Source organism: Fusarium flagelliforme, assembly GCF_020744385.1.
Source record: "Fusarium flagelliforme strain FIESC 12 MPI-CAGE-AA-0113 chromosome Unknown B0J16scaffold_1, whole genome shotgun sequence".
Classification (NCBI taxonomy): Eukaryota; Fungi; Ascomycota; class Sordariomycetes; order Hypocreales; family Nectriaceae; genus Fusarium; species Fusarium flagelliforme.
The window spans coordinates 4251813-4264619 of NW_025763503.1; the positions used below are offsets into that span (position 1 = coordinate 4251813).

Here is a 12807-nt window from a genome sequence, read left to right on the forward strand (position 1 = left end):
CAACCACGCAAGAGTCCGTTGATACTGATGCACGTCTGCAAGGTCAGGCCGCAGCGTCAACGCGTGCTTGGGTTAGATCCCTTTGAGGTACGTGTTGGTGAAGCCCAATGAAGCATCGAGCCCAGCCACCCTGAATCTCACATGCGCATTCCACTAATGAAAGCAGAGGAAGGGTTGCAATGCCTAAAGCCACCCGTTATGCGCGCCCAATTCTTGCATATGATACCTATCGCAACAGGAGACATGAACATTGATTGACTCACGGGTCGTCGTACAAAGAGAAAATTATACAGCATCGACCCTTTCCATTGCACTTGTGTTTGGATAGGAAATGGTCCGATCATTCGATCTTTGTACATGACGAGGGGGGCAATATACATTATCAACCTCGACTCTGAGACATGGTGTGGCATCTTCTCATCGCCTACAAGCTCAGAGACGAGGGCGAAGGGCACACGATATGTCTCACTAGGACAACTCCAGCTTTCTCTACATGCCATGCCATCACGAAGGATGGGACCAACACATGCAGAAGAGCAATGTACATACACAGAGTACCGTACTGCAGCACTACGGGAGGGTAAGGCAAGTTCTCTCTCAGCTTGCAAGACTGCCCTTGTAAACGATCCGTTCCCGTTCCCGTTCCCGTGCCCCGCGTCTTCTAGGTTTCCATGTTCTATCTCAGCCGGGACTGTGACTTGTTGTGATATCTGGTTCCCACGACGACTACTAACGCTTAATTGAACAGAGATCACCAGATTCTGTCTAATGACATTTGGGGGGAGCGGGTATGAGATGGCCCGAAGGAGCTAGAGTTGGATAGAGGTCGTCAAGCCATTTTACCTTCTATGATGGAAGCTGCGTGTATTCGATACCTAGTCCGATGGTCGCTGTCAAGCCTTGAGTTGAGGTATTTTCTACGCTATTTGGCAAGCACACACACTTTCATCTCCCAGAGGCAGTCAACTCTTCTCTTGTTGCCGGGTTTTGATACATGCAGATACTGCCGGGGAATAAGCACGAGATAATTCTCGAGGTCTAAGACAACTTGAACGAACGAACCCATAAGACGACATCGAGGTATCATTTTCAGACTCTGCCGATGTGATGCCCCTCCAGCCCTGCTCTTGAAGACCCTGCGCCTTAGCTCTGTGCATCATCCCAGACCTTGGCTCGAATAGGCATCGCCAGAACTCTCACCGCCTCCAGCTCCCGTCCCTACGCCTACGCCATGCCATGCCATGCCATGCGCCGAAACCTCGTTCAAAAAAAGCCCGCAGATTCGATGGGATTCATGCCACTTGCTTCGTATGGGTCGGGATTGACGACGACGCCAGCGACGTGTACGTACGTGGGCCGTCGAACGACTTGATGGAGCCGCTTTTCATGCACACTCAGACTACCTACATACATGTCCTGTCTGTACTGTAGAGACAGACCACAGAGTACTAATAAGTGAGGTTCGTGGTGGATGTCACTCCGCAGAAAACAAAAGAATCGTTCTTCCAATCAGCCTAACGCCCCCATGGCGGTCAGACCTGAGAGCAGACGCCATTGTCGACGAAAAGAAAAGGAAAGAGAAAACGATGGAATTAAAACCGTACCGGAGCGTTGAACTGGCCGAGAATCTCTGCCCAAGATGGGAAATGGCCAAGCCGGCAATTAGCGAACGACCCATGTTGGGAATGTTAATTAGTTCCTATCGCCTCGTTAGCCGCAGTAAGTCAGTCATAACCGAAGACACTGCAATGCTATGCTATGCTATGCCATGCATTGGCGACTGATGCAATTCTGTAGGTGAGTGTTCTCGAGAGAGCGCTGGTTCCTGACTATGGTAGCTGCAGCTAAGTCACCCGAGACTAAGTCAACAACCCAAGCCAGAGGTTGTCTCAGCTTTGACTTGACTTGACTTGGTTAAATTTAGTACGATGTATCTTTAAAGAATGAAAGAATGTCAGTTCACGCATTCTAGGGCAGGGTACTCTTGGACCTGTTGTCTGCAGGACGGGCCGTGTTTCCATGTCTCTCCCGTTTTAAGAAGCCTTATGACTTTGGTTTTAGGGTCTAGTGCGGCTAGATATAGATACTACGTACTGATTATCCGTAACAGGTACTAAGATACATGGATAGATCCATCTCGAGGTTCCCCGTTGAGAGCAGACTGAAGAATCTATTGTCAGATAACGATTCACTTGCCTCACGGGATGACCGTATTTGAACACACATATATGATCATAATTATACTACATGGTATCCGTAATACCATGGTATGGTAAGTTATGATGAGTGAGTGAGTCGGACAACTGCCGGGATTGGGCCGTGGAGTTGGTCTCGGAGAAGAAAGGTGAAAAGCGATGACTAGCTGTTGTCTCCAATTATTGAAAAGTGAGGCAGATCATTTTTAGTCTTGAGATTTCGATTTACCATTTACTTGCCAATACGGATAATGTACGTAGCGTATAAGACGAGTTCCATTCTGCTTTGATCTTTTTCAAGAGAGTGTCCGTGCTCGTTATTGTTTTGTTTTTTTAGAGAGGATTCATTAACGAACTCGTTGCAACACAAACTTATATCGGATGGAGTCAATTCAATTTGAGCCCCAGGATAATAACGACCGTGCTCATGATTTCAGTCTCTTTTGCCTTGGCCTCCCTCATCTTCGGACCACACTCTCTCGTTCTGGCAGGTGGTTCCTCCGGGTCTCGGAAGCAGACAGCCCTGTAGAGCCGGACAAGCGCCTCGATATGGAGATGGATAACCTCCGAGCCTCCATAGCTGAGGGGACTGTAACTGCGACTGTAACTGCAACTGTAACTATAACTGGAACAGGAACTGTATCCATTCGTTACCAGAGATTGATGATACTTGGTTGATTCATCTCTATACTACCTATAACAGATATAATCAGAAGCAATTCTAGACAGATGCTCGGTTACATGAGCAATAAAGAAGCTGCGCACGGTTAACAATATTAACTCAATGAATCAAGTTAATTAATCCGTTGATCAATTGCAACTGAACCTTGTCTCTACATACATTAATTAGATGGCATGATATGTTGGATCGCTCTCACAAAGCAAAGACTCCCCGCGCACTAGCAAGCTTTAACTAAACGTTAGTAGATTAGCAGATTAGGTACTAACTAAAACTCACCTGGATGTCTACACCTACCAACATGTACAGTGAAGCGACACTTGTCTCGTCTTTATGGAGATAAAGAAAAAAAAATCAGTCTTAATAGCAAGTAAAAGCCGGGACTAATTTTTCCATCCCACGTTATTATCAAGCAACATCCAGATCTTCCCATCTTTTTGTCTGTCTCCCGTCGTCTTCTCTCCTCGGTTCTGATGGTCTAGACCTCCTCTCTCTGTACACTCACTGTAACAGTGCCCCATCAGCCACCCAACCCTTCCAATCTGTCCCCGCCTTCAGGGCTACTATACGGTGCAGGTACAGTATATTTTTAACTCCGTCAGCCACCATTCGGTTTAGCCTCAACTCACCTGCCCATCGTCTCAACTCTCAACTCGACTCAACTCAAACTCACCCAACGCAATCATTTGTTACTCATCATCTTACTGTCGCTCCCGCTCACCCAAGCGCAAAGTGCATCTCAGCGCAGCCAACCAACAAAAGAGGCAGAGTTATAAGCAGGCAAAACCCTGTGAGACGGAGGGTTATTCAACTACCTAAATTGTTCCCTTTTCCGATACGCGCGGGCGCCTATTCGCTTCTCACCTCGTGCATGCATTAGAAGCGCAGTGCACATCCGCTTCCGTGCTTCCTGCTTGCTCGCTCTGCTCCGCTTGTCGTCGGATTCACAGGCTTTCCCGGTTCAACGACAAAGGCCAAGTCAAGGGGGATAGGGAAAAGGAAAACGGAACGGAAACGAAACGGCAGAACCTAGTAGCAGCGGCATCTGTGAGGCGCAGACCTAAACATCTTCATTCTCTTCTCGACCATTTCAACTTTCTCTTCCTTGGATATCAGAACTTCTCATAAAGCCCAACCATCGATTCTTTATCTTCCAGGAGGAGAGCTTTGGCGACAAGCTTATTCAGATCACTACTCTATCTATCTCTGGACTCCTTCTCCTCGGTCACTCCGGATGGAATAACTATCGCCAGTCCTATCCTTGACAATCATCATGTACGCCTTTGGATGTCTCATCAAGATAAATTTATCGACATCGCTACTGTTACAATCACCAATACCAACAACTTCTAATCATTAGCCTCTACCGACCATCATCTACCCAAACGATACTCATCCACACTCATCATCCTATCCTCCTTTCCTACACCAAACGAGAGGGATCCGAAAGCTCTCTACAGCACCCAGCCACATCCTACAAAGATGCGTACAACTCAACTTCTCACCATATCCGTCCCTGTACCGGGTACTCTCCCTCCCGGCGCTGTGGTAGCTGCCCTGCAGGCCGTTGATCCATTCGTTGCCCATCATCGGACTGTGACCAAGTTGGACGAAGTTCCAGCAGATCCCGCAGACACTGCCGAAGACCCTTTCTTCGGGCCCTTTGACGACACTTTCCGCGCCTTTGAGATGCAGGAGCTTGTCAACCTTGCTCCCGGTCTAGCCAAAACGATTACCTACAGAGCCATTTTCCAAGTTATCCCCGATGGTCTTCGCTCAAGGGCCAAAGCCCCGGTGGGCGTTGTTGTCCGAGCTCAGTGGCAAGTGCGCCAGCAGCAGCGCGGCCGATCAGCTACTGGACCAATATCGCCGGCAGGTTCGGATAGTACGGCATCAGGCAGTACGGCGACGGTTGAAGGGGACGAGTTTGAACTCCACGAACAAGTTCTGCTCGAAGCCAATTCACTCCTGATGCCCTTCATCACAGAGTCGTGTGTAACGGTTCATCGTGAGATTTGCGAGAACTTCATGGCAGCAACATTCAAAGAGTACTTTGGAACATTGCCAATGCATCATCACTTGTCCTAAGACGAATCCGATCAACTCGGGGATTATATCACGACATGCTGCGAATCACGAGGGCACGACCGGGCTCAATGGGAAGTGAATCAAGGAAATGGTTAAGGGAGCTGTTGCACGGCGTTGGTACTGTCATTATTGGGTTCGGAGTCATGTTCACATTTCTTTTTTCCTGGGTCACTAATCTATTAAGATATCAAAAGAGAGGGGTGATCGGTTATAGTATTTGGTCAGAGGAAATCTAGACGTCAGTATCTGCTCATGCATGATTTGCATAGATGCTAGTAAATTATTAGCACATTTTCCAAATCTCCATGCATCCCTCCGGGATCTGTTATATGGAAGGTCAAAGCCATCCGCATTAAAACTGCATCTACATCTCATGATTTTGGACTGAATCGAGTGGACTGAAGCCAGGTTTATGAACTAACCGATTATTCTCGCTCGTTTATTTCCTGAAGAAAGTATAAAAACAGACTCGTATTGGTATCTATGCGCGTACCGTCTATGCCCAACCTCCCGAAGTATACAAAAGTAGTCATCAAAATTCGCTGATGTGGCCGCAGTATACAGTTTCCACATGCCATCTAGAGCTGCCCATAGGATATTCGCCATCCAAAACCTGGAACCCCATGAAATAGGGACAAAATAGAGATAGAAGAAAAGACCAAACGCTGCTAACAAAGGATTTCAAAATGTGTCGTAAGTGCTCTGCGAAGAGAGGACATTGATCGCGTTACAGGGTATTCATCCCTCCATCAGTGAGCCCACATCATCGGCCACCAAAATCACTGGCATATCCCATCTCACCGAACCCTTGACCCATGCCACCCTCGCCAAACCCTGTTCCAGGGCCGCTCACGTATCCGCCGTCTTCATTTTCGTCGTAGTCACTGGCATCAAACGATGAGCGTCCACTGACTTCGTCCTCCATGCCGGAATTTACATCAGGAGTTGACCAATTCAATTGGGCCAGTGCAGGGTACTGCGCCAGAAGAGCTGCTGGGAGCATGGGGTTGCCTGAAGGATCCATAGGATAGACGGGGCCATCCATTGGCATACTGGATGCGGCCGCCATGCTCTGTGCCATATTTTGCTGCATTCTCTGCTCTTGCCAGAGTCGTTGTCGTTCCATCATTTCTTCGTCCAACAGAGGCTTGATGCAGATACGGCCTGCCTCGGATCTAAAATGACGACCCAAGGCATCGGCACGGGCAAACCTCCTGCCGCAGCCCCATTGGCCTCCCACCTTGAGATCGCCCTTGCAAACAAACTTCTTCTCTCCAGAGTGCAGACTCTCGTGACGCTTGCGGTCGTGTTGTCTGGCGAATGCTTTTCCACAAACAGTGCATACGAAAGGACGCTCATCGGTGTGTGTTCTTAGATGCGAGCGCAGGTTGTAAGCACGGGTGAATCGCTTGGGGCATAGTGTACACTGGAAAGTGGCAGGATGCTTCTGAACTCGCTTGGCAGCCCCGTTGTCCTGGTTATTCTGGTACTCAGGGTCTGCCAGTCGCAGGGCAATGACGTTGTTGGGTACCGCCGATGTGGACTGTCTTCTTCGGGAGGGCGAAGTGCCCGCTTGCCTATCAAGAGGCGACAGAGACCTAGAGTCTGGGCGTGCTAACAAGTCGGCACCTAGAGAAGGCGACATCATGTTCGCATTGTTTTGGCGACCCATCATGCCGCCGCCTTGGTGGAAAGGGTCTGTCACGGCACGAGGACGGGATCTTGGACGACCTGAGACGTGTTAAACAATTTCAACAAATAGATGTTCAATATCGACATACCTCTGTCTGGGGGGGTCAAAGAATCTTGATCCATACGCGATTTGGGTTGATCAAAAGCGCCTTGCTTAGCATTAGTGGGTGCGAAATCAATGTTGATGGCGGGAGGTGCCATTGACGACAAATCGGCACCTGATGGCTGAAGGCTAGGGAAAGCCTCAACGGGCGCATTGACATCGGGGTAGGTAGAGGGAATCCCGTATGGGTTGTGAGGAGCTGCCAAACCAAAGCTGTTTTGATTCAGCTGGTTCAGGTCGGGCATCTGCTGAGGAACAATGCGAGGGCTAATGGCGGGACTATGGGACGGACTACGGCCCTGGTGTCCAGGGCTACCACCGACCTGAGGATCGGAGAGACTAAAGTTACCAATGCTCAACACTTCCTGGTATAAACCGCCATCTGAAGGGCGATGGGCAGGTGAATGCCCGCCAATATCAGTTTCAAAAGACTCGGCGCTAACAAGATTGGGTGATGGTGCAACGGATGAGACGTCTGAGTATTCCGATGGTGTGCGACGGTGGCCCTGGAACTGAGGTCGGTTCCAGTCTGCTATTTGGTTTGGGAGAAGAGCATCTGCAGGTCCAAGAGAAGCATGTCGCGAGTGACTGGGCGGAGATGAGAACTGATGCTGGTTAAATGCGGGTGACTGGTGAGCAGAACCAGGCTGTTGAGCATCATGCTGGAACAAGTGAGGAGGGGTGGGCGAGTGATGCCCTTGCGCCGCCATGGTATTCATATCGTTGGGGTTCAAAGTAGACTGGTCAAACAGCGGAGCGTTGAACTGGTCGCTCTGGCCACTGGTACTCGGGAAGAGAGAGAAATCGTTGTCGTTCAGGTTGGGCGACAGGTAAGCTGCCTGAGACTGGTTGTTGAAGGGCAGCGAGGTGTTACTGTGGTCGAGAATAGCGGGGTCGGATAGATTGGCCTGGCCGAAAGAGTTGGCTTGCTGTTGATGCGCAGGTGGAAGAAATGAAGGCGACTGTTGAGGGCTCAGGAAACCAGAGTTACTGAAGGACTCGTAGGACTGTTGGGCGGACTGATCGAGTGTAAGACCAAGGCCGACGGATGGATCGTTATGTTGATAGGGCGTAGGCGACGGGGAGTGAGAGTGGTTTATATGAGACTGATGATGACCAGTCGAAAGCGACCGGCCGCGAGCCTGAGCTTGTTGATCCATGATGTTGCCGAGTTTAGAAGCAAAGGCAACCCAAACGCAAGCAAAACGAAGCCAAGACGGAACGAAACGACGCGGACGAGGCAGTCAGCCTTCAGGCACCGTGGCGATGCGATGCCGCGCGGGGGGGCTGTGCGCTCACAGGGTGATGCAATGGGCGGGGGAGCGTCCTATCACGACAGCTGACGCGTGGAGGGGGTTGTGAAGCGCGCAGGAAAAGAGCGGGATAGATTTTCAGAAGAGAAATGGAAGAGAAAATGCGACGCAGAAAAGAAGTGGTATGACGAGGCTTTGTTGATGCTGCTGTGGTGTTGAAGTATGGTTGGGCTGGGCTAGGTCGGGTCGGCCGCGCAGATAGATGATGGTGGAGAGAGTAGAGAGAGTTTAGGTACCGAAAGGTGGGATTGGATGTGCGACGGGTATGCTACTAGTAATATTGAGGTGGCTTCTAGTTGGACGTGCTGTAAGGGAACCTTAGGTAAAGGTCCAGGGCGGGTAAAATTAAGGTAATCCAGGTCGGTCAATGCTCCTGGACCTGGGGTGTGTGGTACAGTAGAGTCGGTAAGGCAGTAAACCCCCGCCAAGACATTTGACAATTTACTAGCCCGGTCGATTACCTTTTTTGTGATCTTTTTGTGTTTAAAAAGACGAGTGGATGATAAATGAGTAAGACGGAGAAGAGAGGAGAGAATCTATGAATGGAGATGGCGGGCGGTTAACTAACTGCAGGTCCTATACTAGGTATACCCACCTCCACTGCTGTCCGCTGGAACGGAACCTAGGGTCCTTGTGGCTGGTCCCTTCCATCCATTAGGGTTCGTCCAGAATTCCAATAGAAGCTGGCTCATGCAGATGGGGTCTGTCTGTACCTTACGTACAACATCTACCTAGGTACCTAGTCTAAACGGGCAAGTATTCTAAGAAATGTATGAATGAAATGATGGGCTTGATTACTAACAACACATGCAGTACAGAGTACCTACATCCATATAAGTCGAACAATAGCGCCGAGGCTGTGCAGAGACAGACACGTCGAACAGATGGGGCCTCAAGATACCTCGGGCTGTCGGGTCAGGAACAATATCTATCGAACCAATAAAGTCAAATCAGATCAGCAAGGTCTTGCTAATTTTAAAACGATGTCAGGACCGGATCGTTTCGATCGGTTAAAGCGAGGCAGACTCGCTTCGCTTCATATGGAGGATTAAGACAATCATGATATCGCTAAATGGATGCTACGATGAGCACTCTAAACAATGCATTGGTTCAGTTGAACTGCAACTTTTGATTTTCAACTCGTGTCTAATTCTGATGAGATTTATTTTCTCTTCTTTCAGAAAATATCAGAAACTTTATTGAATCAATGCATCAAACATGGACCCCCGTGGTCCCCATCCCCATACGTAGTCATCCCGCTTGTTTGGGATTGGTGGCCCTAGGTAAATGAGCATCAGCACTATCTAAATACCGAACTTGCCATTTAATTAGCGGCACTTTTGCATGCACAAATGATATTTGTCTACAGTTATGCTTACCTGTGGACGTTGATCTAGAGGAATCATCATAATCACGATTTCTATGTGACTAACAGTTGTTAATCTATACCCAATATGATTATCCATAGGTAACTACAAAGCAGAGGTAGATGGATGTTTTTGTCATTAAAGTTTCCTGCTAACTCTACTAATTATTTAGACCTAACCTACCTAGGGAGAGTTATCTCTATGCTGTGTCAAGAGTGTCAAGTTTCATGTCAGCTGTTTTGTCCTGGTTGTCATCAATTTCTGATGCGCGCTTGTTACTGTCGAATCAGCCTGTCCCATACAAGGGTACATAATGAAGTTGCTTATAGGCGTAACAAATTGAATCACATTGAACCATGCATCTTGATCACCGTCGCAATGAGATAAACTTACATTCCATCAGGTGGCTGGTATGGCAATCAGTCTAACCACATCATACGTATGACATTCGTCAGACCTTATAATAGACACTCACTGTTCCTGGATCGTCCTCTTGCACTGCCTCTGGAAGATGTGATGGCTTCTAGCGCGACTTGAACTTACCACTTACAGTTCATGGAGAGTCTTACACTGCCACCCAGCCTTATACGCGGCCCACGATCCGACCCCCACAATCCAAGGCTGTGTTTTTTGATACAGTACATGATGATGATGATGACAAGATCATATTCGGACTTCAGCTTATACTATGTACGTACCTTTGTTATCTACCCCTGCCCTGATCCTGGTCCTAGTCCCCGTCCCGGTCGGTGACAGCCGAGTTCTTCCTTTGGCGTTTGAAGATCCTCGCAAGGCAGATTTTTGTTTTACCTACAGTAGCAGTTGTAAATGCAACTTGTAAATTCTGACGTTGATTTCTGATGCGGTTCATACTGCAGAGAAGCTTATCTGACCGCGACAAAGATAATAGATTATGTCAGATGGAATAACACGAACTTGTCGGTTCATGGATTTTTCCCTGGTAGTAGTATCATATCCATGTAAGACCGACGCTTCTGGTTCCAAGTCTCGTCATCTCCAGTCCACTCAGTAGAAAACTGAATTTATAACCACTCGAATTTAGCCATTATCATTTTATCCCGATACTCCATAAAATCCATCAAGAGTAGAGTTTCCCTGCTTAAAACGCCAATAAATACCAACACTTCTAAGAAACCCAAGCACAAACTCCCTTGTCCCTTATGCAGTTTTAACGCCATTCCCGAGTGGTATCATATGCAAATGCCAGCTATACACACGGTGCTCATTCTCCTTTTTCCAACTTTGTAGCAAATGATATGACTTTCCAGAAAAGTCTCGAACTGAACCTCGATAGACCTTTGTCTGGTATCTCTAGTTGTAGTACCAGCCATCCTCAGATAACTTCAGCTCGGTCATAACCAGCTGCCTTGAGTGCCGGTTTAGGTGGCTCTCGGTCCTTGAATTCACTGACGAATGGGTTTGGGTCATCATTCTGGTTGAGGTTGCCCAATGTGTGGTTGACTCCCCGGTGCGTTGCCTCATCAGCTCTGATGTAGAGAATCAGGTCCTTCATCGTACGGTGCTCCTGGGGCATCTTCCAATACTGAACTCATTGTTAGTTGTCTGTATTACTGATCCATGCGTGTTGTCAATACATACCTGAATAGCAATATCAGGAATCTCGAACTTGGGGTCACTCCACTTGGGCAAGTTGCCATCCTCGATCTCTTTGATACAGCGAGTGTAGGTGTGGACAGCCTCTTCCTCGAGGTAACCAACAAAACGGTGGACAATCTTGGGCGAGATGAGGTATGAGACGAACAGGCTGTTGAAGAAGACGCCCTGGGCGCCGATGATCATCATCTTCATGAACCAACCAGGTTCGCACATCTTCATGAATGTCAAGAGGTGCATTCTCTCGTTGTAGCTCTCCTCGAGGAGAGTTTCGATCCAGCCGTTGTCACGCTTCATGCGTCTTAGACTGCCGAGATGTCGCAGCATGCCACCGACCATGCCTGGGACACCAGCAACGCTTTCTAAGAAGATGAATCGGATCAACTGGTTCATGTTAGATAACTTCAGGTATCGAGTATGATATACAACTTACCCATTGTGCCTCGGTGAGTGGCTTCTGAGCTTCAATAGCTGTAGTTGGCTTCTTCTTGTCCGACTTCTGATCCCGGTCCATGCCTGTTGCCTTGTCCATACAGTATCTGGCAACACGGACAATCTTCCATGCCGTCCGGTCGCCCAGAGTCTTTGGTTCTCGGTGGGCAGGCTCAACGGCTACCATTTCTTGGTATGTGTAGCCTTCGTGTGGCCATGCTGGTCTGGTTGTTTGAATGTGCGGTGTCTCCTTGACAGGGAAGAAGTCACGAAGCTGGTTGTTGGGTGTCGAAGAGAAGAGTCGGTGCTGCTGGGATGCAAAGTAGCCGACCCGAAGGATAGCAGGAGTCTTTGAGAGGGATGATGAGGATGATACTGTTCGAACAAGACCAAGAGCTGCAGCTTTTGCTGCCTGTCTCGAAGCTTGGTTATGATGAAGCTGGGTTGACAACATTAGGAAGAGTAAGACTTCAGACTGGTTGTGTGTAAGAATGTATTATTCTGGATGATAGAGATGAATGTTTGATACACAAGATGTCATGATATATAAAACTTCCTTTCTACTTGAGAAGATACTGCCAGGCCTTTATATACCTAGATAGATATCCTATGGAAACCCTCGGAGAAGCATTGGCCGCATGTCAGACGCCATTCTCACCTCGACCCGAGCTAAAGCAAGTAGATTATACATTTGTGCCACCTATGGACAGTATTACTGACCCGTATGCATTCGGCTGAAAAATTGCTGACGGAGAAGGTTACAAAGACTTACGAAGACAGACCGGGTAAAGAAGATGAGGCGCCCCAAGGTGAGGACTAGGAAATAGAGAGTGCGGCGTATGCGGCACACCTTGTCCGCCCGCTAACTTGGTAACTAAAACTAAAATTTTGGGTCTAACCAAACCAAGCACGACAGACGAGCCGCTGTAATTGGAAGCGCTAGAAAGACGTTCCCGAGAACCTAAATCGGGATCTTCTTTGCGGCTCAAAAAGTTGCGGCTGCCACGTGAGTCAAAATCCATCGGGAGGACTCGGATCTCAGCACTTGGACGACGAGGAAGTCTTGGGAATCACTCATAATCTGACATCAACGACAGTACAGTATCTCAAAACATGTCCATGGCACGTGCTGTAAACGGGCCTATTCTTTGCTGTCATGAATTTTCTAGATCCCGACTCGACTCGGATATTGATGGATGAGAACACATCGGGATTTCTCGATATTCAAGACCCAAGCTTCACTTTCGATAAGGGGTTTCTCGGGATACTGAGGTGAATCAGCGGGACTGTAATGGTCATCTGT

The 12807-nt window shown here is 48.4% G+C and overlaps 3 protein-coding genes across 3 annotated transcripts; 1 reads left to right on the forward strand and 2 right to left on the reverse strand.

Moving 5' to 3' along the window:
• Positions 1 to 4013: 4013 nt before the first annotated feature.
• On the forward strand, positions 4014 to 5048 carry B0J16DRAFT_26423 (uncharacterized protein). Its single transcript, XM_046123347.1, has 2 exons — positions 4014 to 4149; positions 4235 to 5048. Exon 2 carries the CDS (start codon positions 4357 to 4359, stop codon positions 4960 to 4962), a length of 606 nt encoding a protein of 201 aa, XP_045989328.1. The 5' UTR covers positions 4014 to 4149; positions 4235 to 4356; the 3' UTR covers positions 4963 to 5048.
• Positions 5049 to 5531: 483 nt separating this feature from the next.
• Positions 5532 to 8081, reverse strand: B0J16DRAFT_26428 (uncharacterized protein). Its single transcript, XM_046123349.1, has 2 exons — positions 6744 to 8081; positions 5532 to 6693 (listed from the first exon to the last, which is right to left on the reverse strand). Exons 1-2 carry the CDS (start codon positions 7915 to 7917, stop codon positions 5726 to 5728), a joined length of 2142 nt encoding a protein of 713 aa, XP_045989329.1. The 5' UTR covers positions 7918 to 8081; the 3' UTR covers positions 5532 to 5725.
• Positions 8082 to 10490: 2409 nt separating this feature from the next.
• Positions 10491 to 12050, reverse strand: B0J16DRAFT_26458 (alternative oxidase-domain-containing protein). Its single transcript, XM_046123365.1, has 3 exons — positions 11506 to 12050; positions 11058 to 11456; positions 10491 to 11001 (listed from the first exon to the last, which is right to left on the reverse strand). Exons 1-3 carry the CDS (start codon positions 11956 to 11958, stop codon positions 10792 to 10794), a joined length of 1062 nt encoding a protein of 353 aa, XP_045989330.1. The 5' UTR covers positions 11959 to 12050; the 3' UTR covers positions 10491 to 10791.
• Between the last annotated feature and the right edge of the window lie 757 nt (positions 12051 to 12807).